The 22221-nt window shown below is 38.2% G+C and overlaps 1 protein-coding gene across 1 annotated transcript in view; it reads left to right on the plus strand.

Moving 5' to 3' along the window:
* The window catches only part of pns (pinstripe), a 508843-nt gene that overhangs the window by 338864 nt on the left and 147758 nt on the right, over positions 1 to 22221 (plus strand). The window contains exon 18 of the mRNA XM_067136728.2: positions 12977 to 13122. Coding sequence (XP_066992829.2) covers positions 12977 to 13122 — 146 coding nt within the window. The remainder of the gene's footprint in view (positions 1 to 12976; positions 13123 to 22221) is intronic.

Consider the following 22221-nt stretch of genomic DNA (forward strand, 5'->3'; position numbering starts at 1 on the left):
TACTCCAGTTTATATCTCAGTGAGTTGCGGAGATAGAGGAAAGCTTCTAGATCTTTCCAAACTGTAGCCTGGCGTCAAGCATGTGATCAGAGCCGACGTCATCACTGCAGCCAGAGCAAGCCTGCTGCTGACGTGTTCCCGTGTGACACGGTCTCGTGCTCGTTTTGAAGTTGAACCAGCTCGCACCTTGCCGTGCTAATGGATGCCTCGCGCTGAATTGAAATATGTGTGGAGCTGTACACAGTTCCCAGTACAATACAGAATCTAGTTTAGAAGGAGGAGCTGCGAAGGAAGTGTAAGGAAGTGATTTACAAGGTGTGCTTTACACCCATACTGACACATGGAGTGGAGACTTGTACAGTAAGGAGAAGATAGGAGAGTAAAATTCAAGTCAGTGAAATGAAATTTCTAAGAAGTGTGATAGAAAAACAAGGAAAGACAGAGGGAGAATTAACAATTTCAGAAAGGAAATTGGCATATAGATGAATGCTAAAAAGAGAAAGATGTTCCACCTATTCAATACAATAATATTGTTGCACAAATTAATGTAGCAACATGTTTAATATGTTATGGGACCGGTTTCGACATATGTCCATGTCATCATCAGCCAATACAAAAATGGCAAGACCGAGCTCGATAGCTGCAGTCGCTTAAGTGCGGCCAGTATCCAGTATTCGGGAGATAGTAGGTTCGAACCCCACTGTCGGCAGCCCTGAAAATGGTTTTCCGTGGTTTCCCATTTTCACACCAGGCATATGCTGGGGCTGTACCTTAATTAAGGCCACGGCCGCTTCCTTCCCACTCCTAGCCCTTTCCTGTCCCATCGTCGCCGTAAGACCTGTCTGTGTCGGTGCGACGTAAAACAACTAGCAAAAAAAAAAAAAAAAAAAAAAAGGCTAGAAGTCAACACAATTGTAACACTTATGACACTTTTCTTGAAGAATTAAAAATAGAAGTTCATGTAGCACTTCTAATTCCTTTTAATTGTGTTGACTTCTTGCCATTTTTGTATCAGCTGATGATGACATGGACATATGTCGAAACAGGTCCCATAACATATTAAACATGTTGCTACATTAATTTGCAACAATATTATTGTATTGAATAGGTGGAACATCTTTCTCTTTTTAGCATTGTAAGTATTAGTTCAATACAGATCAGTGATGAAGTTTTTAACTTTAAATATAGATGAATGACAGAATTGAGAATAATAGATTAAGATGTAAAGAGAATGGCAAAGGTGAGGACACCAAAATAGATGATTAAGGCCAAGTTTGATGATGAAAAGAGAGCAACAGGGAGACCAAGAGCAAGGCGAATAGCTCGATCAAGACCAGAATAAGAAGAAGGAATCTGGAATGGAACAAAATTACAGAAGAAGAATGGTGAAAGGAGAGAGGCATGTGGAGAAGTCCTGTAAATGCCCCGTTCTGGCTGAAACTGGATAAGGGGAAGTGATAATGATGATGAACTTCACCCAAAACAGAATTTTAACTTTGCTGTGCATGTTTATGAATTTTGAGACGAGACGGAGAGAACTTGGAAAAGGTAATTTTACAAGGCAAAATTGAAGGCAGTAGACCACAAGGAAGAACAGCAAGCAGATGGATAGATCAGGCGAAGAAGATCACTGGGCTACCACTTCAGGTCATACTAACGAAATGTGAAAACCGCTCTGGATGGAGACATCTTGTCAAGGTTGCAACAAGGAAATGATGGAGTTATGAGGTCACGACGCTCAGTAATGAGCACAACGACTAATGATGATGATGTGCATGTTTAGCAGTTACAGGAATAAATACACATTTTAGACATATTAGGAAATTGTTCCACCTGTTTGTACTGGCAGTCAACGTTGCTAATTTCATGTTTTGGATGTGTTAAACACTAACAGTTTTGTGAACTGACAGTGAACTGCAGTGAAGTGGTAGAACTTTCTTACCTTTGTAGTACTATTCCTGGACTTCTTGAAGGGGTTTTAAAAATATTATTTGGGAAAGAGACCAGTTGGAAGACTGAGAAGAAGATGGATGGACAAGATTTAGAAGGACATTAGAGAAGCTGGACTGGATGTGGCAGAAGTAATGGAGCAGGAAAAGTGGAAGGACAGGAAGGAGTGGAGGAGGCTTGTTAACCACACCCGGGCGACTGGAGTGGGACGATGATGATGATGATGATGATGATGATGATGATATTTGGTTTAACATGCAAATCTGTGATGGTATTCTACATCTTGTGGCATGTATTATCTCCAATATTATTATGTTGTTATTTTGTTTGCCCTAAGACAAAGATAAGTGATTATCGTTCTGAAAATTTCACATACCCCTTGTGCTTGTTCAAGGTTCCTTCCCTAGATGCACAAAAATGTATTGGCCTATTTTAATATCTTGGTGCCATTCTCTCTTAGAACAGCGTGATGAAATCTTTGGTTCTATTTTATTTAATTTTTCCATCAGAGGATATCTTATCTTTCACCAGTTACCCACTGAATCTTCATCAGCATATCAGTTATGCTTAATTAATTTTTCTACCTCAACTCATCCAATCATCTTCCAAGTTTCATATGTAAGTCATAGTAAATACACTTGATATATCCTTACCATTATCATAACATGGTGAAGTCACAACAGGCCCAGGAAGCTGGTGATGGATTAAAGTTGCTTTTAAGAAAAGGAACATTAAGCCAGATAGATATATCAGAAGACTAGCCAACGGACTGTGATTTGGAACACTGAATATTACGACATTAACGAAGTGGAGGAAGTTGTGGATGTGATGGAGGAAAGGAAAATGATATACTAGGTTTGTCTGAGACAAGGTGGAGAAGAGAAAGTAATAAAGAACTGAGGAATGGTTTCTGGCTGTACTGGAGTGGAAAGGAAGAAGGAAGGGATAGTGGAGTGGGAGTAACAGTGAAAAAGAAACTGAAAGTGGAAGTTAAAGGGATAAGTGACCGAATTACGAAAATAAAAATATTTATAAAAGAAAAGAGCTTGGAAGTACTTTAGGTGTATGCCCCTCAGGTAGGCTGCACTCTGCAAGAGAAGGAAGATTTTGAGGATCAATTACAGAATCAGCTAAATGGCCAGCATATTAGAGTCATGGGAGATTTAAATGCCCGCATAGTAGGTATGGACAGGAGGGGCTACGAGAATGTGCTGAGACCAAAAGGTTGGGAAAAAGGAATGATGAAGGAAAGAAATTACTGGAGTTTTGCAAGAGGAATGATTGATGGTGGGAAACTCATGGTTTAAGAAGAAGGAGAACCACAAGATAACATGGTATAGCAGGGATTGGTCACTGAAATCAGTTGTGGACTATATGCTCTTTGACTGTGAGATGAAAAGGAACATCACAGATGTGAAGGCAATACCATCAGTGGCCTTAGAAAGTGACCACCGGCTGTTGGTAATGAATCTCCGAATACTAAAAGAAAGAAAAAATACAGAAGACCAGGAAAGGAAAATAAAAGTATGGAAATTGAAAGAGAAGGAAACCAAGGAAGAGTATCAAGAACTAATAAGGAATAAATTACCAACAGACGAACCAAGAACAGTAGAGGAGGAATGGGAAAGATTTAAAAGGACTTTGGTAAAAGCTGCTGAAACAACATTTGGAAGGACATGCAGAAGGAAAATAATGGAAGGAGACACAATGGTGGAATGACAGAGTAAAAGAAGCAGTAGGGGGGAAAAAACAAGACCTTTCAGGCATGGTTCCAACAAAGAACACCAGATACAAGAGTAGACTATACGAACAAAAGAATGGAAGCTAAAAACGTGGTTACAGGGGAGAGGAGGAAGTGGATGGAGAAGTGGACACAGATGATGGAGAAAGATAGCAAAGGCAATCGGAAAATATTGTATGGAATGGTGAGAAATAAAAGAAAGAGTAGGCAGAGTGAAGTGGACTGAATAGAGGATAAAAATGGTAACCTAGTGCCTTTGCTGGCAGGACCTAGTGTTTACAGTGCACTATGTCTTCTGGTATGGGCTAGAGCAATTTTGTTACTTTCATTGATCTGTCTCAGCTTTATCCTTAGCTTTGACAAAATGAAAGTGACTGAGGTATGAGTAATGCTAGTAATGCCATTCCTTCTGCAGCCAGTCCCTGCTATAAATGGTGTGAAAATGTTGCTCATAGGGTCAGTTGGTGCATGCATTTCAGTGGGCTTGGCAGACTGATGTGTAATAGCAACTTCTGGCTCGGTGAGGAAAGCAACGGGAAACTACCTCACTCCTCATTTCCCTAGTACGCCTCTTCAGTGATGCCTAGGCCATCTATGACAGCTGATGGCGGAACTGTTGAGGATCCAACCAGCCTTCGGGCTGAGGACTAAACATACATACAGTGGAGAAAAAGGAGGAAATGAAACTAATCTGGAAGGAATACTTTGAGGACCTCTTGAATGTGGTTGGATTAAGTGAAGAAGATTATATTGAGGAAAATGATGACAGGTGTGAGGAGAAAATGGGGGAGTTAGCTTGGGCGGAAGTGGAGGAAGCTGTGAAGAAGATGAAACTGGGAAAAGCACCAGGAGTGGATGAGTTAAGTGTGGAGATGATCAGAGCTACAAAGGAAGTGGGTACACAGTGGCTATACAGGATGATGCAGGTAGTGTGGAATGAGAAAAAAGTACCAGAAGATTGGAAGAAGGGTGTAATAGTACCCATCTTTAAGAAAGGAGACGGAAGAAAATGTCAGAACTTCCGTGGTATAACCCTGATGTGTCACTGTGCCAAGATATATGAAAAAATACTGGAAAAGCGAATAAGAAAGTCAATGGAAAACGAATTCAGAGAAGAACAGTATGGCTTTAGACAAGGAAGGTCAACTATTGACCTCATACTCACAGTGAGGCAGCTACAAGAATGGCACTCTGAGTATGGGGAAGATATAGTGATGCTCTTTATAGACATAGAGAAGGCATGTGACAGCACCGAGCTCGATAGCTCAATCGCTTAAGTGCGGCCAGTATCCAGTATTCGGGAGATAGTGGGTTCGAACCCCACTGTCGGCAGCCCTGAAGATGCTTTTCCGTGGTTTCCCATTTTCACACCAGGCAAATGCTGGTGCTGTACCTTAATTAAGGCCATGGACGCTTCCTTCCCACACCTAGCCCTTTCCTGTCCCATCGTCGCCATAAGACATATCTGTGTTGGTGCGATGTAAAGCAACTTGCATATGACTGTCCGTAGCAACAAGATCTGGGAAGCTATGAGAGTAAAAGCAGTAAATGAACAGATAGTGACAAGGGTGAAAAATATGTACAATGGAAGCAAAAGCTGTGTTAAAGTTGGAACCGAAAAAACTGGATGGTTTAAGTTAACATGGTGTAAAGCAAGGAAGTGCCCTCTCACCTCTACTATTTATAGTGGTGATGGATGATTTAATACAAAAGGTAGCACAGACCATTGGAGAGAGAAGAATGAAAGCGGTGGTGTTCGCACATGATCTGTTAATATGGGAAAACCATGAGAGTGAAGTGCAGGAACAGCTCAATGTATGGGAGGAAGTTGTGACATCTTGTGGAATGAAGTTCTCAGTACAGAAGAGTGAAGTGCTGACAACGACACGAGACACGAATTGAGTGTATAATGGCATGACATTAGGAGGGGAGCAGTTGAAAAGAGCTGAAAGCTTTAAATACCTGGGAAGTGTAATTGAAGGAAATGGAGGAAACAGGATGGAAATCAATGAAAGAGGAAGGTATGCAAATGGATTCTTTAAGAGTGTGGGAGGATTGATATGGAACAGGAATATACCACAGAGATGTAAAAGTGTTATCTACAAGACTTATTTTGTGCCATTTCTGACATACGGATCAGAAACATGGGTGATGAAGGAGAGGGATAAAAGTAGGATACAAGCTGTGGAAATGAAGTTTCAAGGGTGTCGAGTAGGTTTAACAAGAATGGACAGAGTAAGATATGAGAGAGTTTGGGAGATAGTAAATGAGGTACCCCTACAGGAAAAGATAGAAAAATCAAGGCTGCACTGGTATGGATATGTTAAGAGAATGGGAGAAGAAAGGATACCAAGAAAGATGTTAGAAATGGAGTTGAAGAGAAGACAACCTAGAGGAAGACCGAGAGACAGATGGCTGAAAGGCATAAAGAAGAGCATCGAGGCAAGAGTAGGGAACTGGACTAGAGTGGGAGAAGAGAAGTGGTGGATGGACAGAAAATGATGGAGAGGCTTATGTTCCAAGCAGACCCAGCCTGTCGTTGGAAACTGCTCCAGATGATGATGAAATTTAGATAATTTTAGGAAATACCGATGGCAGCTTCACAGGCTTCTCACCAAGGTGGCTGTAGTTTGAATCCTGGCCACTTCATGTGAGATGTTTTTCATTTTCATTATAGACTGTTGTGCGTTAACTAAATGCCTCCACAATCCTCTATTTGAAACTAGATTTGCAGCCTCGTTTAATTCCATGCCTTTATCATAAAATCACTGATAATAATAAACAATTCTAACAATCATTGCCTTGGTCTCCCTGTATTTCTCTTAACCTTCCCATGGCCAAGTCCGTTATTCTTCAGGATAAACTGTCTTCCTCCATTGGCCTCACATGACCCCACCTCTAACGTACACCTTCATCCATAGAGTTTACGTGTAATTTGGCCTTTATCTCCGAATTCCTAGTACCTTCCTGTCGTTGTTCCCAGCTGTTTGTACTGGCAATCAGCCTTGCTAATTTCATGTTTGTTACATCTGACTTATGAATTAAGATATTTTGTATCCACCTAGTTTCACTCACCTACACAAATGTTTGGTCTGAAAACAGACTGATGTTTACATGCAATGTAAGTTGCAGAATAAAAGAGACAGGCCATTATTCATCAGAGCACAGTTTTCTTTCTTACAGAATACAACTGATTGTAGCTGTAAGCTCACTGCATCAGCTTTGCTGCACCTTGATTCAATTTCACATACATCCTGGCCATTTCATGTGGGATGTTTTTCATTTTCATTATAGACTGTTGTGCATTAACTAAATGCCTCCACAATCCTCTATTTGAAATTGTTCGAGTTGTATATTCCCTACAATCTTCTTAGGTTTTTTTTTTCTAACAGACATCAGTTTAGTGTTGGAAATGCTAATTTTCATATCTTAATCAATATACATTATTCATCATCATCATCATCATAATCATCATCATCTGCAGTTTCCAGCTGCTGGCCGGGTCTGCTTAATATACTTTATTTTAAGTTCCAAAATTTTAAGCTGCAGACATTCAGCACAGTCTGCTGTTAACACAACTGATTTCATCCCTGCCATTTTATACCTTTCAGCAAATGATCCATGTATACTATGAACACCAAAGGTGAAAGATTATAGCCTTGTCTCACCCCAGTAACTACTTTGAACCAAGAACTTGTTCTACCATCAATTCTCACTGCAGCCTGATTTTCAACATAAATACGTTGAGTACCTGTAATAACCTACCCATAATCACCCCATTTGGTTAACATATTTTCCCTTGGTACACTTGTCTCTTCTCTAGATCTACCCAGCATAAATATAATTTTGTATTCCTTTCATAGCATTTTTCATTTACCTGTGCGTACTGAAAATCTGATCCTGACAGCCCTTCTGTAGTCTTCATCCAACTTACTCTCAACCACTGATCGCACCCTTCCTTCCAAAATGCCAGTGAAAATCTTGCCTGGTATACTTGATCAGTGAGATACCTCAATAGTTTGTTGTAATCCTATCTGTTCCCTTGCTTATAGATAGGTGCAATTACTGCTGAGGTACCTTAATCACATCCCTTGCTAATCTTATTACTCTATTAAGCCATTTCATCCCTGTTTTCTCATTATACTGTATATGACCTTTTCAGGTCTAATTTCAGCTATTCCTGTTGCTTTATAACAATGTAGTTTATTTATCATAATTTCACTACCTTTTGTGTTCTCTTTCACATGAACTCCATTGTCTGGGAGTTCAACAGAAAGATTTCAATTTATATTGAGAAGATTTTCAAAATATTCCTCCCATCTGTCCAGTAGTTTTCCAGGAACTACAATGAATTCACTTGGTTTATGCAATGTACTATTCATTTTCCTTTTCCCTCCCTTTCTGAGATTCTTTATTATAGTCCAAAAAGGTTTCCCAGTCCTTTGACCAAGTCTTTCTAGATTATTACAAAAATCTTCCCATGATTTCTTGTTGGACTCTACAATTATTTGTTTCACTTTGTTTCTTTCCTTTACATCAATTTCCCTATCTAAATAAGTTCTTGTTTGGAACCATTTTTGATACACCTTCTCTTTATGTTGACAAGCCAGTCAGTTTGACATGCATTGTATGTAAGCTTTGGTAAAGCATTCTTTCTGATTATATTAGACATGTTTGCAAAATTAATAACTGGTTTTATAGAAGGCAGTTTGGATTTAGGAAAGGTTATTCCACTGAAGCACAACTTGTAGCATTCCACCAAGATAATAGCAGATATCCTGGATTCAGGAGGTCAAATGGACTGTATCATGAGTGACCTATCTAAGGCGTTTGATAGGGTAGATAATGGGAGACTACTGGCAAAAATGAGTGCAATTGGACTTGAGAGTGACTGAATGGGTGGCTCTGTTTCTGGAAAATAGAACTCAGAGAATTAGAGTAGGCAAAGCTTTATCTGTCCCTGTAATAATTAAGAGGGGAATTCCTCAAGGCAGTATTATTGGACCTTCATGTTTTCTTATGTATATCAATGATATGTGTAAAGAAGTAGTATCAGAGGTAAGGCTTTTTGCAGATGATGTTATTTTGTACAAAGTAATAAATGTTACAAGATTGCGAGGAACTGCAAAATGACCTTGATAATGTTGTGAGATGGACAGTAGGTAATGGTATGATGATAAATGGGGTTAAAAGTCAGGTTGTGAGTTTCACAAATAGGAGAAGTCCTCTCAGTTTTAATTACTGCATTGATAGGGTGGAAGTTTGTTTGGGGATCATTGTAAGTACCTAGGTGTTAACCATATTAGTATTCTCCCTGTACTAGGAAAAGTACTGCAGAAATTATTACACAAACAAATGACAGGCTATCTCTTACATAACTTACTCGACAGATATCAATCAGGGTTTAGATTGAACTACAGTACCAACACAGCATTAGTAAAAGTAACTAACGACATTCAGCTAGCAATGGATAACGGACAAATGACAATTCTTATTCTTCTCAACCTTACGAAGGCATTTGATTGCATAGATAAAGACATTTTACTAGCCAAATTAGAAATGATGAAATTTTCTAATAATGTATTATGCTGGGTACGTTCCTATCTCAGTGGACGTAAACAGTGTGTGTCAGAGCGAGACAATATGTCTAGATGGCAAAATACTGAGATGAGGGTAGCACAAGGTGGGGTGTTATCACTACTTCTGTTCTCCCTATACATGAATGACCTATCAGAACAACTGACGAACTGTAAATATCACTTATACGCAGACGACATCCAATTGTATATTCACACCAAGCCGAATGACATACAAGAAGCAACCATGCAATTAAACGAAGACTTATTTAACATTAACGAATGGACTAGTAGCCACTGCCTGAAGGTAAACCCATTAAAATCGCAAGCCATCATAATAGGATCTAAAAAAGCGCATGCCAAGTTAGAAAGCATCAACATACCGGTTGTCAAGATCAATGAAACACCTATAACACTGAAAGACTCCGTTAAGAACCTTGGAATAATTTTTAATAAGTATTTAAGTTGGTCAGAGCACGTAACAAAAATTTGTCAACGTGTATTCAGTTCATTACACTCACTATACAAACTGAAGGATTTTCTACCTGTCAAAACCAGGAAACTGCTCGTTCAAGGACTAATACTACCAATATTTGATTATGGTGATGTAGTCTATAATAACATAAGTTGTTCACTTGGTTCTAAACTTCAATGGGCGCATAATGCCTGCATTAGATTCATTCTAAATATTCCGCTCCATTCCCACATCAGCCCATTCCTCCATCAGCTGTCCTGGTTAAGATTATGTGATAGACATAAGTACCATGCTGTTTCTCTTCTTCACAAAATACTGTACTGCGAACAGGTAAACCACATTATCTGAGAATAGATTTCAACTACCTCTCTCCTTCAGATAGAACACCCTCAAGGTCATCAGTACAATCCCTGCTGTCCATCCCCACTCATCACAGTAGTACGTATAACAAGTCATTTGTACTGGGGACCATACGTTCCTGAAATTCTCTCCCGGCTGAAATTAGAGACATAAGCAACCTAAAGCTATTCAGAAGAATATGCTGGAAATTTTACCTACACTTCGATTAATTTACTCTTAGAAGCACCCTTAAATGTTAGATTATTAAGTTAATGAATAAAGAAGGATGAGAGTCGAATACAGGCAGCCGAAATGAAATTCTTGAGGAGTATGATACAGAAGAGTAGAAGAGAGAAAATAAGGAATGAGAAAATCCGGGAAGAAATTGGAGTGGAAAAAATGAATGATAGAATAGAGAAGAGCCGACTAAGATGGTTTGGGCACATAAAGCGAATGAGCGACGAAAGAATGCCAAAAAAGGTGATGGAAATGCAAATGCAAGGAAGGAGAGGCCATGGACGACCACGATTGAGATGGAAGGATACCATCCAACGCAGCATTATAGAAAGAAACCTGGACTGGGACACAGTGTTGGAGGAGGAGTGGTGGAAAGACCGAAGAAAGTGGAGAGGAACCATATTTGCCCCTACCCGGGTACAGCTGGATAAAGGGAAATGATGATGATGATGATGATGATGATGATGATGATGATGATGATGAATAAAATGTCAATGTAAGGTTAGAAACATTATAGTTTATATTTTTTGAAATACAGTATAGTTTTAGTAATAGTAAATATTATAAATTCATTTTAAAATGTTAAAATGAGATTAATGATGCTTTACATTTCATTCAAATTACATTTCACATTAGCTTTAAATTATAAACTTATTTTTAATTTTAAGTAGTTATAATGTTCAGTATATTATGTTTATGCAGGTGCATAATTATATGGTTTGGCATAATAGCAGGCTTCATAGCCTGAGCCCTGCCATGTACAGAAAGACATGAATGAATAAATAAATATAAGGAAAGATCTATGATTGTAAATAAAGGGTACAGATCTCTGCACATGGTTATGAGGGTATGTAGGGTTTGTAGTAAGGATGTAAAGGAGAGGGCATATAAGTCTCTGGTAAGACCCCAACTAGAGTATAGTTCCAGTGTATGGGACCCTCACCAGGATTACTTGATTCAAGAACTGGAAAAAATCCAATGAAAAGCAGCTCAATTTGTTCTGGGTGAGACTAAGGAGTTGTCTGATACAAGAGGTAGCACACCCAGCAGAGAAAGACAAGCAATAAGGCTGAGGATGTCATCACACTGATCACTTGTCGCTCAGGTTTCTGCAGGCAAGGTCCTAATGGACTGTTGCAGTAAGAAGAATCATTCTTTGAAGAGTCATAACTCTGGGTTCCTCCTACAAAAACTATTCAGAGCTGTAAATTCTGTAGCTTTGTTCCATAAGGCAGCAATTTCTACCTTAACAATACCGCCGCAACCACCACCACTACCATCACCACCACTTGTTTGTACAATTACCTCTAAACATTACTGCTTGTAGTACTGACCAAAGAAATTCTTTGGGCATTCTTGCAGTCTTCTTTCCTGTTCCTTCCACCCAAGGGCTTATAACTTGTTGAACATACATGTTGACCCTGGAACAATGACTGTGGTAGTCCCCATTCTTTTATCTTTCAATCTCTTGGTCACCTCTTGAGCTTTGCCATACCCCAACTATATTAAATGTGATAGGGTTAGAGAGTCTTTCTTAGCCTTTCACTTTTTTTTTTTGCCTCATAGCCCCATTCTTGGAGGGATCAGTTTTCTTGTTCTCTTTGTCTTTTTTGTTTCTTAAAGTGGTGATGGTTGTGATTACTGTTTTAAGAGGAAGTACAACTAGGCAGCCATCCTCTATTAACACTAATCAGACGGGAAAAATGGAAAAGGACCGACACTTCGAAAATAAAGGTATCAGCCAAAGAAAGACAAGGAACACGGAAGGCATGAAAATTAGACTCCCTAGGCCTTGAATGCTCTAATACCCTTGGGGTAAGTAAAGAACAAGAGTTGACCAAGGGAGGTCAGATAGGATAGGTGTAAATGAGGAGCCTGACACAAGTAAATGGAATCAATGTCAGGACCCAGCTAAGGGCCCTGTGTTCGCCAACCTAGGCTCCCAGGTTAAGAACCCCTGGGGCCCCTTTTAGTCAGCTCTTACGATAGGCAGGGGATACCGTGGGTGTTATTCTACTACTCTCATCCAAAGAGAGGGTACCCTTTCCTAATGCAAACTCCTCCTCCATCTGCTCCTCTTCCACCTCCACCTCCTTGTCTATCCATTCTGGATATTGGCAACCATCGTAGCTATATCTTCCTGTTGACCACTGCTCGGAATAGCTGTGTGGTTGTTTCCTATGTCCGGGTTCTCAAATTTTCTTTAAACAGGAAATAATTCTCCTCCATACTTCTCTTTCCTGATATCTTCCCTTGCAGAATGGATTGGAGTAGCTGGTATCTTCTTCTGTTTCTCATAATGTGGCCAAGGTATTATAGGAGCTTCCTTGGTCAGGACTTCCTTGTCTTTCTTCATTCTGCATGTTGTTATTTGTCACATGATCTGTCCATGGTACACGTATTGCTGTTGTTATGTAACTTTATAGTTTATTATCCTGGTTTTTAGGAGCCATAAAGCAATGTCTTATCACCACCTCAATAAAGTCAAGGTGCTTTGCATAAAACTTTTTTTTGCAATATATTTCAAATGTCATGAGGCACTTGGAGGGAATTTAATGACTTATCAGTTGTAATTTAATATTTGTAAACTTAGGAACTAAATTTATGGCAACCCATAAATTAGGAAGTAATTAACTTATGATCTTTTTTGTCACCTAGAGTTGCCATACAGAGTGGTGGTTTTTCCATCACGAAAGGCTAGTGCTGCTACAACAACAGCAAATGCATGGGTTGCTATATCAGGAACTCTTGGCGAAACATCTGCTGTTCCAATTCCTCAGGGAGCCTTTGAATTTGTCTTTCATGTAAGTTCATACATATGACCATGTTAACCTAGTAGAATACAAACCTTTGAAATGAAGGGGAAGTTGGTCAGTAATTAATAGTTTCCTGATGATTTCTCCTTCTATTAATTTCTTTGTTTTTTCTCCTTCAGAAAAGCATACTTGTTTTATAATTCATTTAGGAAACTAGTATCCCTTGATATTTTACTTAGTTCAAGATATTAAAGTGTATGCAGCAATACGAACCGTACTGAAATTACAAACATGCTGTGAACATCAAACGGTACTGAATATTACCAGAAACCTGCCACTGCAATGACAATAGATGCAGCAAGATGGAGCTACAGCCCACCCTGCAAAAGGGGTCATGTGCCCTTCCTCATCAACACTTTGAAGATCACTTAACTTCCTTTGGAACATAATTCCTGTACCCTTCCCACTACCCGGATCTTGCCCCCTCCCCCCCCCCCCCCCATGTCTACATATGGGGTACGCTGCAAGAATCTGTTTCCCGATCAGATGACCCACCTAAGAATGTTTCCAAATTACGAGAGAAGTTGTAGTCATTCTTGTGATCTTGTAGCAAACTCATCATGTTCAACAGTCTACAGGATCATTATGAACAAAGCACAAGATGTGAAGGTGCACATTTTGAACACATGCTGTACAGACACAGTCTAGATATGTGTTGCCATCATCTTGCGTGTTATAGTGATGTACGGTATCTTTATGTTCAGATCATGTCTGTAAGTTCAGTACTGTTTGTTTTGCCACATAGTTTTGCATTAGTGAAATATTCTGGTTCAAGTTACTGTATGGATTTATTGTCTGTGTATTAGGAAAAGATATAACTTACGATTGGATTCAATTCAGACAATGTACTCGCCTTTTGAATTCCATTTTGTAAGTAAATATGTTTTAAGGAACAGTCTTTATTTACCAGTAAAAATGATAAGCATGAGGAATACATAGAAATTGACTATTGATCTCGTATGGAAAATAATTCTAAAGAATTGGATTGGAAGGCAAACATCAATATTGTATAGATTAGAGTGGAAAATAAGAATAAGGGAAAGTAGAAACAAGGACAAACATGAAAATCCAAAAGGACAAGGACAGACTTGACATCTTTATATACTGCTGTTTTGAAGAACTTTATTTCCCGTGTGTTTGTTCCTTTCCGTGATTTAAATTGAACTTTGAGAATCCTTCTCTCCATCTGTGTAAATCATGTTTTTCTAATCTTCTTTCTCCTATATTCATCCTTATGTCTTTTCCCTTTTCCTGTGTTCACTCAATGAACATGAGAGTTGGTTTTTTGGAGGTTTTAGGAAGCCATCTCAGACTATTAATGTCATAAAACAAGATTTGGATGGTTTTCTGTTGTTTCCCATTTTCACACAAGGCAAATGCTGTTGCTGTAACTTAATTAAGGCTACTGCCACTTCCTTGTCGCTCTTAATCCTTTCCTATCCCATCATCACTGTAAAACCTATCTGTGTCGGTGAGACGCACAGAGGAAAAAAATAAAATCCTCTCCATCCAGGGTCACATAAGAAAGCTGCATTTTACAGCATGTTATACAGAGCACATAATGTCCCCCTTTCCAAAGAGAATTACAAAAAAGAAATAAACAGCATTTTCTTCATAGCTACCAATACTGGATACAACAAGGATTTTATCGACAAAATCATTTACAAAGTAAAAAACCAAACCAATTACCACGCTGAAGAGGGATTCAAAGGTAAGGAAAATTTTTGCCAGTTTTTTCATTAAATAATAAAATATATACCAGATCAGAAACATTTTAGAAAACAAAGCATCAATATTGCTTTCAGGATTGTCAGTACCAATGCTTAACTTTTTTACAATACACACATATTAAACCACATCCATAAACATTCACAATCTGGCATTTACAAATTGAAATGCACCCAATGTCTTTTCCCTTTTCCTGTGTTGAACGTCATATTGTTGGTTTTCTGGACGTTTTGAGAAGCCATCTCAAACTATTAATGTCATAAAACAAGATTCTCTCCATCAGAAATATTGTAACCAGGCATAAAGTACATGTAAAACACCAGAAAATATAATAGGTTTTCGACCATGAGAATTCATAAGAATGATTTCAGTCACTACATCTGCAGATCAGGATTTGAAAATCCTAAAAGACAGCCAACAAGGGCATGTTACTCAACATATACGAAAACATTCATATACAGTTTGACCAAAGGTTGAGTTTAAACAAAATATCAGAAAAAATAAACATTTTAATTGACAAATTAATTAATTTAATGTCAAATAATTGAAAATTTACTACACGTCAAGGACAAGTGATCACTCGTCCCCCGTACCTACCTCCTCTTACTCCCCTCCACTCCCTACTCTTGTTCCCAACAACAACAAACTGCCCTCATTATCTGCAAGTGCTCAGTCAAATGTCAATACGATGTGAAAGCATATGCAGGATGGAGCCCACTCAAGGGAACAAGGCACGTGAGAGTACGTACTTATATTCAGCATTTTCTGACAATTTAACCCCTGACTTTTGTATTCACTTCTGGCAAATTTCTTCTTTTTTCTTTCTAGACTCCCTCGAAACACAATACAACGAAAGATAGTTCATCATTTGACACTTTATGAGCTCCATCCAATATTAAATACTTGCAGTACCGGTATGTTAGAGGAGTTCCCACAATTTTAAAATTGGTACAATGTTCAACCAGAGAAAATACGACTGCAACAAGACAAACCCACATTTTTTCATACACAGTATGCATTAAGAATTACAAGAAAAGGATTGTAAATGTCGCACCACAAAGAACAATATTCTAATGGAATGTGCATTTAACATTTAGTTACCGGTACCTAATAAGTGGATTTTTAATCACTACATTGTTTTTAGTGTACATTCTTATTTTATCATCATTCGTCTATATATCATTGTTAGCATTTCTAGAATGTGTTTTTGTCAATTTTTATATATTCACCAGTTGAAGATGGTTCCAATGAACTGAAACATGTCCTGGTAAAATGCAAGATAAATGTCTTTCCATTATTTAATAGTGTAAAGATTTAAAAGCGTATTGATTAGGTGGAACTTCTCTCTTACGAGTACGGAACTATCATGAAGTTTATTGTATGTTATGAGTTCCAGTTTATGGCACCATATATACTGATGAACATTTACAGATGTATATATTAACTGATATGTAGGGTGTCCTTCAAAAGGCTTTTTGTTTTTCATTTATCGAAACACATACCCCATTATTGTGTTTATTGGTCTATTAGTTACCCAAGTACAGAATTTCAACTTCCTACATTAATTTTAACCCGTGCCGACGGGGCCTAAAAGTTTTAGAAAATAGCTGCTTAAAGTGTCTCATAAATGTAGTTGTAGACGATCACTCAAAACAATTATTTTAGAGAAATATAAATGAAAACAGAAATGTATATAATGCTCTTCTTGTAAGTAACAAAAAAAAAAAATACAATTTTTATAGTTATTCATTTGGATATTTCCTCTTCAAAGTCTCCATTTTACAGTCTGGGTAAATTTTTCTATGTTCTTGCACACAATGTAATAAGAACTGCTTCTGTTCTTCATCTGTGGTAATCAAACCATGAAAGTCTGTCATTAGTTTAACAGCTCTTTCAGCTGTGTCATTAACTGCTTTTAAGGTAGAAACCTTCTTTTTAGCTTCCACAAACACCACGTTGTCTTTCCATGAAGAAACAATTTCTTGAAGGAAACCACTGTCAAGTTTCAGTTGTGAAAATAAATCTTTACTCTTGACAAAAACAAAATCACTGAAAGATTTCCCTGAAACAAGATTTTAAAAAATACTTGTAGTGCCTATAAATAAAACAAATAAGTTCTAAATTAAATACCAGATTAAACACTACTAGTCTACTACACACCATATAGAGAGACAGACATCTCTTCTTTCGATGGCACATATCTCTTTCCGGAATCACCAAAGCTTTTTTTTTTTTTTTTTTGTTAGTTTTCTACAATGTTTTCTTTGGTTTGCTCATCAACTTCATCATCAAAAATTGAAAGGATGGCTATTTCCTCTGGCAAGTACCACAAGTGTTGACTGAACTTGTTTAAAGCTGCATTGGAAATCAACTTGTCAACTTTCTCGTAATCTTTTAAGGTCTTTAAAAAACAAAAATCTTGATTCGGCGCCTTTATCGCCAAACTACATCCAAGCCAGGGCTTCACGTAAACTGCCACAATGAAAAAACAAACATCTTGTAAAGCTTGTTTGTCCTTAGCGGTCATTTTAAACTGGGACTGCAGTAAACACATTTTTAAGGACCTTACAGAGATGTTGTTGGACAAAATCAGTGCACAGTTCAATGGCACTAGGATTAATATTCTTCCAGTTGTCTCTAAACTTTTGGAACAGCGGAATATCAGGACTGCTAGTGATTTGTTGGATCTTTGATTCAAAGGAAAGAGTAACAACTCTCTTTCTAGTTTTTGCTCTAAAAGCACACAAGCTCCGTTCAAGCGTCTTGTATTAGATGCTGTTGTGTCACAGCACACTATTTGTACCTTATCATCCAGGTTCCAGTCATGAAGGGCATTTGATACTGCTTTCGCTTGCTCTTTGCTGGAAGAATTGTCTAACTTCGGCACAGCAAGAAGTTGTTCTTCCTTGTCATATGAAATAATAATTGGTAGGCGTTCTTCTTTAGAACTTTTTACGTCCAGAGCAGGTAACAATTTTCCATCCCAATGAACAGTAACTACTTCGGGCACGTTATTCTGAAAATCGGATTTAATGGATCCCGCTCTATCTTTTCTCATTTGTGTTTGAATGCGTTGAATAGAAGATTTGTTGATCAGGTAATTGTCAGAACTAAAACCAAGTGCTTCTACTACAGACTGAATTATATAAACAGAATCTCTGATGTTTAGTTGACAGCTGTCCAAAGTTGCAACTAATTTAGATGTGATAAAATCTATGTACATCCTGAATCATCTTGCTATTTTTTTGCAACACAATCAGGCACAGCTTTGGTAGGTATTCTAGCCTTTTCCCAGAATATATTGCACTCCCGAATGACAAGATTTGCGCTTTCACTAACAGTCAACTTAACCTCACGTATGTTGAAAAATAGAACTGCGAGAACTTGACATTTAGATGGTAATTTTGTGCCTGTTATTTGGTGTATACTTCACGTAGCTAAAGAACTTACAGATTGCGATGTGGATGGCAGAGATTCTTCCAGGCTTTCTTCAGAGCTTGTAGATTGTTCTTCTACGTCTTCATGTGTATCAAAGGTCTGTAAAGTTGCAGATTTCAATGAGCTCACAGAAGTAATTTGCTTTATTCTCTTTTTATCTTCTGCAAGTTTTCTCAGCCTGGCCCTTTCTTCAATCTCAGCCACCTTTTTGTCAACACTCGCTAGGCATCCCGGATGCCCTGGCTCTCTTTGCTTTTGCAAAAATATTTTATCTTCTTTGATTTTTATTCTTTCAAGAGCATCAGCATGTGCGATATCGAATAAATGATCTAATTCAAGTTGAAAGTTCTCCTCGCGGCGCCTATGTAAATCCTGAATCATCTTGCTATTTTTTTTTGCAGCACAGTCGGGCACAGCTCTGGTAGGTATTCTAGCCTTTTCCCAGAATATATTGCACTCCCGAATGACAAGATTTGCGCTTTCACTAACAGTCAACTTAACCTCACGTATGTTGAAAAATAGAACTGCGAGAACTTGACATTTAGATGGTAATTTTGTGCCTGTTATTTGGTGATTTACTTCACCAACCAAGAAAATACTTTTTTTATTGCTCTTTAGTTCCACTGACATCTTCGAAATATAAAACAGTACGTGCTAGCTACCCGATAAGAGAAAACTTAAGTGACAGTAACAATGAGAGCGTGCCACTCTTGTGACGCAACTTGTATGGACAAGTTTGTGCGCGAGTCGGCACGGGTTGCACTGTTCCAAGTAAGGAAAAAAATTGTTTTCAGGTGTTTTAGGCCCAAATGAATAAAACAATAACCTACGCATTGCAAAATTAAAACTTGGAAAAATAAGGGACACCCTACTGATACATCTATTGACAGTCAGCAAAGCACTTCAGAATCATAATATAAGTCATTCAGCCATTGTATAGCTTGTTCAGAAGTTCTCAGGAGTCCTCTGTAGATCCTGAAAATGATCTCTCTGGACAATCCCTCACAATATGTTGGATTGTTGGATTTGTGTTACCACAATCACACTTAGGTGAAATTCGCATGCCAGACTATCTTTTATGATCTTCTGGGCTAGAGTATACAAAATAAGTCATCTTCCTGCTCTTTTAAGAGCCATCATAAAAGCCTTTGGGATCTGTTTCTGGGTCAAAATAAAAGATCAGTAAACAGCATATTAAGAAATGAAAATTGTTTTGCAAATTAAAAATAAGATTTATTGATGACACATTTTTGTTTTTATACTTAAACTTATTGTGATTAGTAACTTGGTGTAACTTTCTGTGTTGGTGTAATCAGCATTTTATAATACAGATACCAAGTTATTCAACATAACCATTTTATATTTTTCTATTTTTTATTTGATTTATGTAAAAGTAATTGTGCATTTAAAAATATTCCTATTTTCCTTGTTTTGAAATAGCCTAAAATTGGAAGTGAAATAATAAGACATTATTGTAAGTGATTCACCAATAGAAAAGCTGACTTAAATGGTGCAGTTGGTCAGGGACATCAGTAGGCTAGTTTCCACCTGGGGCAAGAATTCTTCGTAGTGCCCCCTCAACAGACTTACTTACTACTACCTATTTTCACTGGATCGGTCGAAACTGGCTAAGAAAATCGCCAGGAGCTGAATCCGGGCCTCTTAGACTGTTTTTTTTTTTTCCTAGGGGCTTTACGTCGCACCGACACAGATAGGTCTTATGGCGACGATGGGATAGGAAAGGCCTAGGAGTTGGAAGGAAGCGGCCGTAACCTTAATTAAGGTACAGCCCCAGCATTTGCCTGGTGTGAAGATGGGAAACCACGGAAAACCATCTTCAGGGCTGCCGATAGTGGGATTCGAACCTACTATCTCCCGGATGCAAGCTCACAGCCGCGCGCCTCTACGCGCACGGCCAACTCGCCCGGTCTTAGACTGTTAATAAACAGAGTGAAAGAGGCACATCCCAAAAATAATAACAAAATAACACAGATCTAGGGTTAATTAAAATGAAACACATTTATTATCACAAACAGGGAAGAAATCAGTCCAAGACTGGCATAAAAAAAAATAATAATAAGGATATGGGAAGTCAGTTATTCACGTACATGATGTTAAAAAAAAAAAAAAAACGGTCCATTCAGAGGGAGTGTTACACAATCTCATAATTCTTTAGTACACTTCTAGAAAGCATGGTAGAGGAATCTGTTTTATAATACATCTCTCACCCCACAGTGAACACAGCGCTTAAGATCCGATTCCAAAGTATTTATTTCTCAAAGTAGGAAAAATAATCTTCCCGAGGTACATCATCAGAATCGATACACTCACCATTTTATATAACAATCCCCACGGAGATTAAATCCCCAATAAAATCAAAGATGCCAGCGAAATCAAGACTGGCTGGAAAGAACAATCATGGAACACAAGAGAGTAAAGAAAAGGTTGCCATAATAACAAGAAATAAATGAACACGCGGCAGAAAGGCGTAAAAATGAGGTTAAAAAACAAAAACAAACAGGTAAATTGGCTAGGAAGGCCAGAAATGAAAGTAAGACAAAATGGGAACAATGATAATAATAAATAATAGCTAGATACTGATAAGTGGCATAGGCCCAGTAATCACACCACACTCACGCACATACATAGAGACCAGCAGACGAAATATAAAGTACATTATTACAGTGGCACGACACATGACAACAAGCATTGTGCAGTATAAAATGGTTCGGTCAACGGCTCATGAGTTTGATCTGAAAGCACAGATCAGAAACCTGGATTACCGCAAAAGTGCATGGCACACCCAGTTCAAACATACAACATAAACAACTTACTCGCTGCATAACCCGTATTCATATCGTGCAGAAAGACAAAAATGAATCATACAGTATTAGCGACAAAACACAATGTAGAGCACGAACTCGAGCCAAGACATTGAAGATAAATAAAAATTAAAGGTCTCCTATCAAACACAACAAGCAAACCCATCACGCACATGAACAATCGGGCCGATGCCACCTTTCGCTCTTAGCCGAAATGAGCACACATAAGCAGACATGTAAAGGAAGGGAGGTCACAGAGGTAATGGACAATAAGTCTGAAACAAGATACAAAGGAAATAACACACAAAATGAGAGACCTCCTTATAAACAGGCTTATATAACTACCCAGAATGAACATCAATACTGGCATAAAAGAACAAGTATTTCAAACTGAGAATGATAGGAACGAACATTACCTCGAGAAGAAGTAGTCGTAGTTCTGACTCCAAACTCTGAGAGTCATACAGTATAACATTTATAATACCTTCTGTAAGAGACAAAAGCCTCATAAAAAACACCATCTCCATCTTATTATTCTTTCTCAATGTCAGACAGTCAAAGATCACACAATATGCAGATAAGATAGAAAGAAATGCCTTGGCGATCCTCATATCCTGAGCTGCCATCTGTCTTAAATTGGGATAAATTATACATCGGGCACGGCATTCATGATGCCAAGCAGCCATGACAGACAGACGTGAGACGTCACATAAAATGTGGTATCTGAAGAATCTGAAAACAAAACAAGCAGGTTACGAGGTGTGGCTCACCCCTCCCCCTCCCCCTCCCCCTCCCCCCAACCAAACTGAAACCCTCCTTTAAAATACCTGATATTGCCACCATACAGTAATTCCCCTATTCCATTTTTTCTTCAACTTAGATGGTAAATGCTTGATTTCAAATTTGTAGTGATTTAATTTTAAGTTCAAGTTAAAATACCAAATGAATTCCACAATATTACATTGACAAATAATTGCTGAGTAGCATGTTTGGCATATTCTTTCACACTTACCATTATCGCTGCAAATGAAAAGGCTTATCAAGTGATATCGGGATGTGTATATCAATCAATCATTAATCAATGGTCTGCATTTACGGC

Source organism: Anabrus simplex, chromosome 1 (assembly GCF_040414725.1).
Source record: "Anabrus simplex isolate iqAnaSimp1 chromosome 1, ASM4041472v1, whole genome shotgun sequence".
Lineage (NCBI taxonomy): Eukaryota > Metazoa > Arthropoda > Insecta > Orthoptera > Tettigoniidae > Anabrus > Anabrus simplex.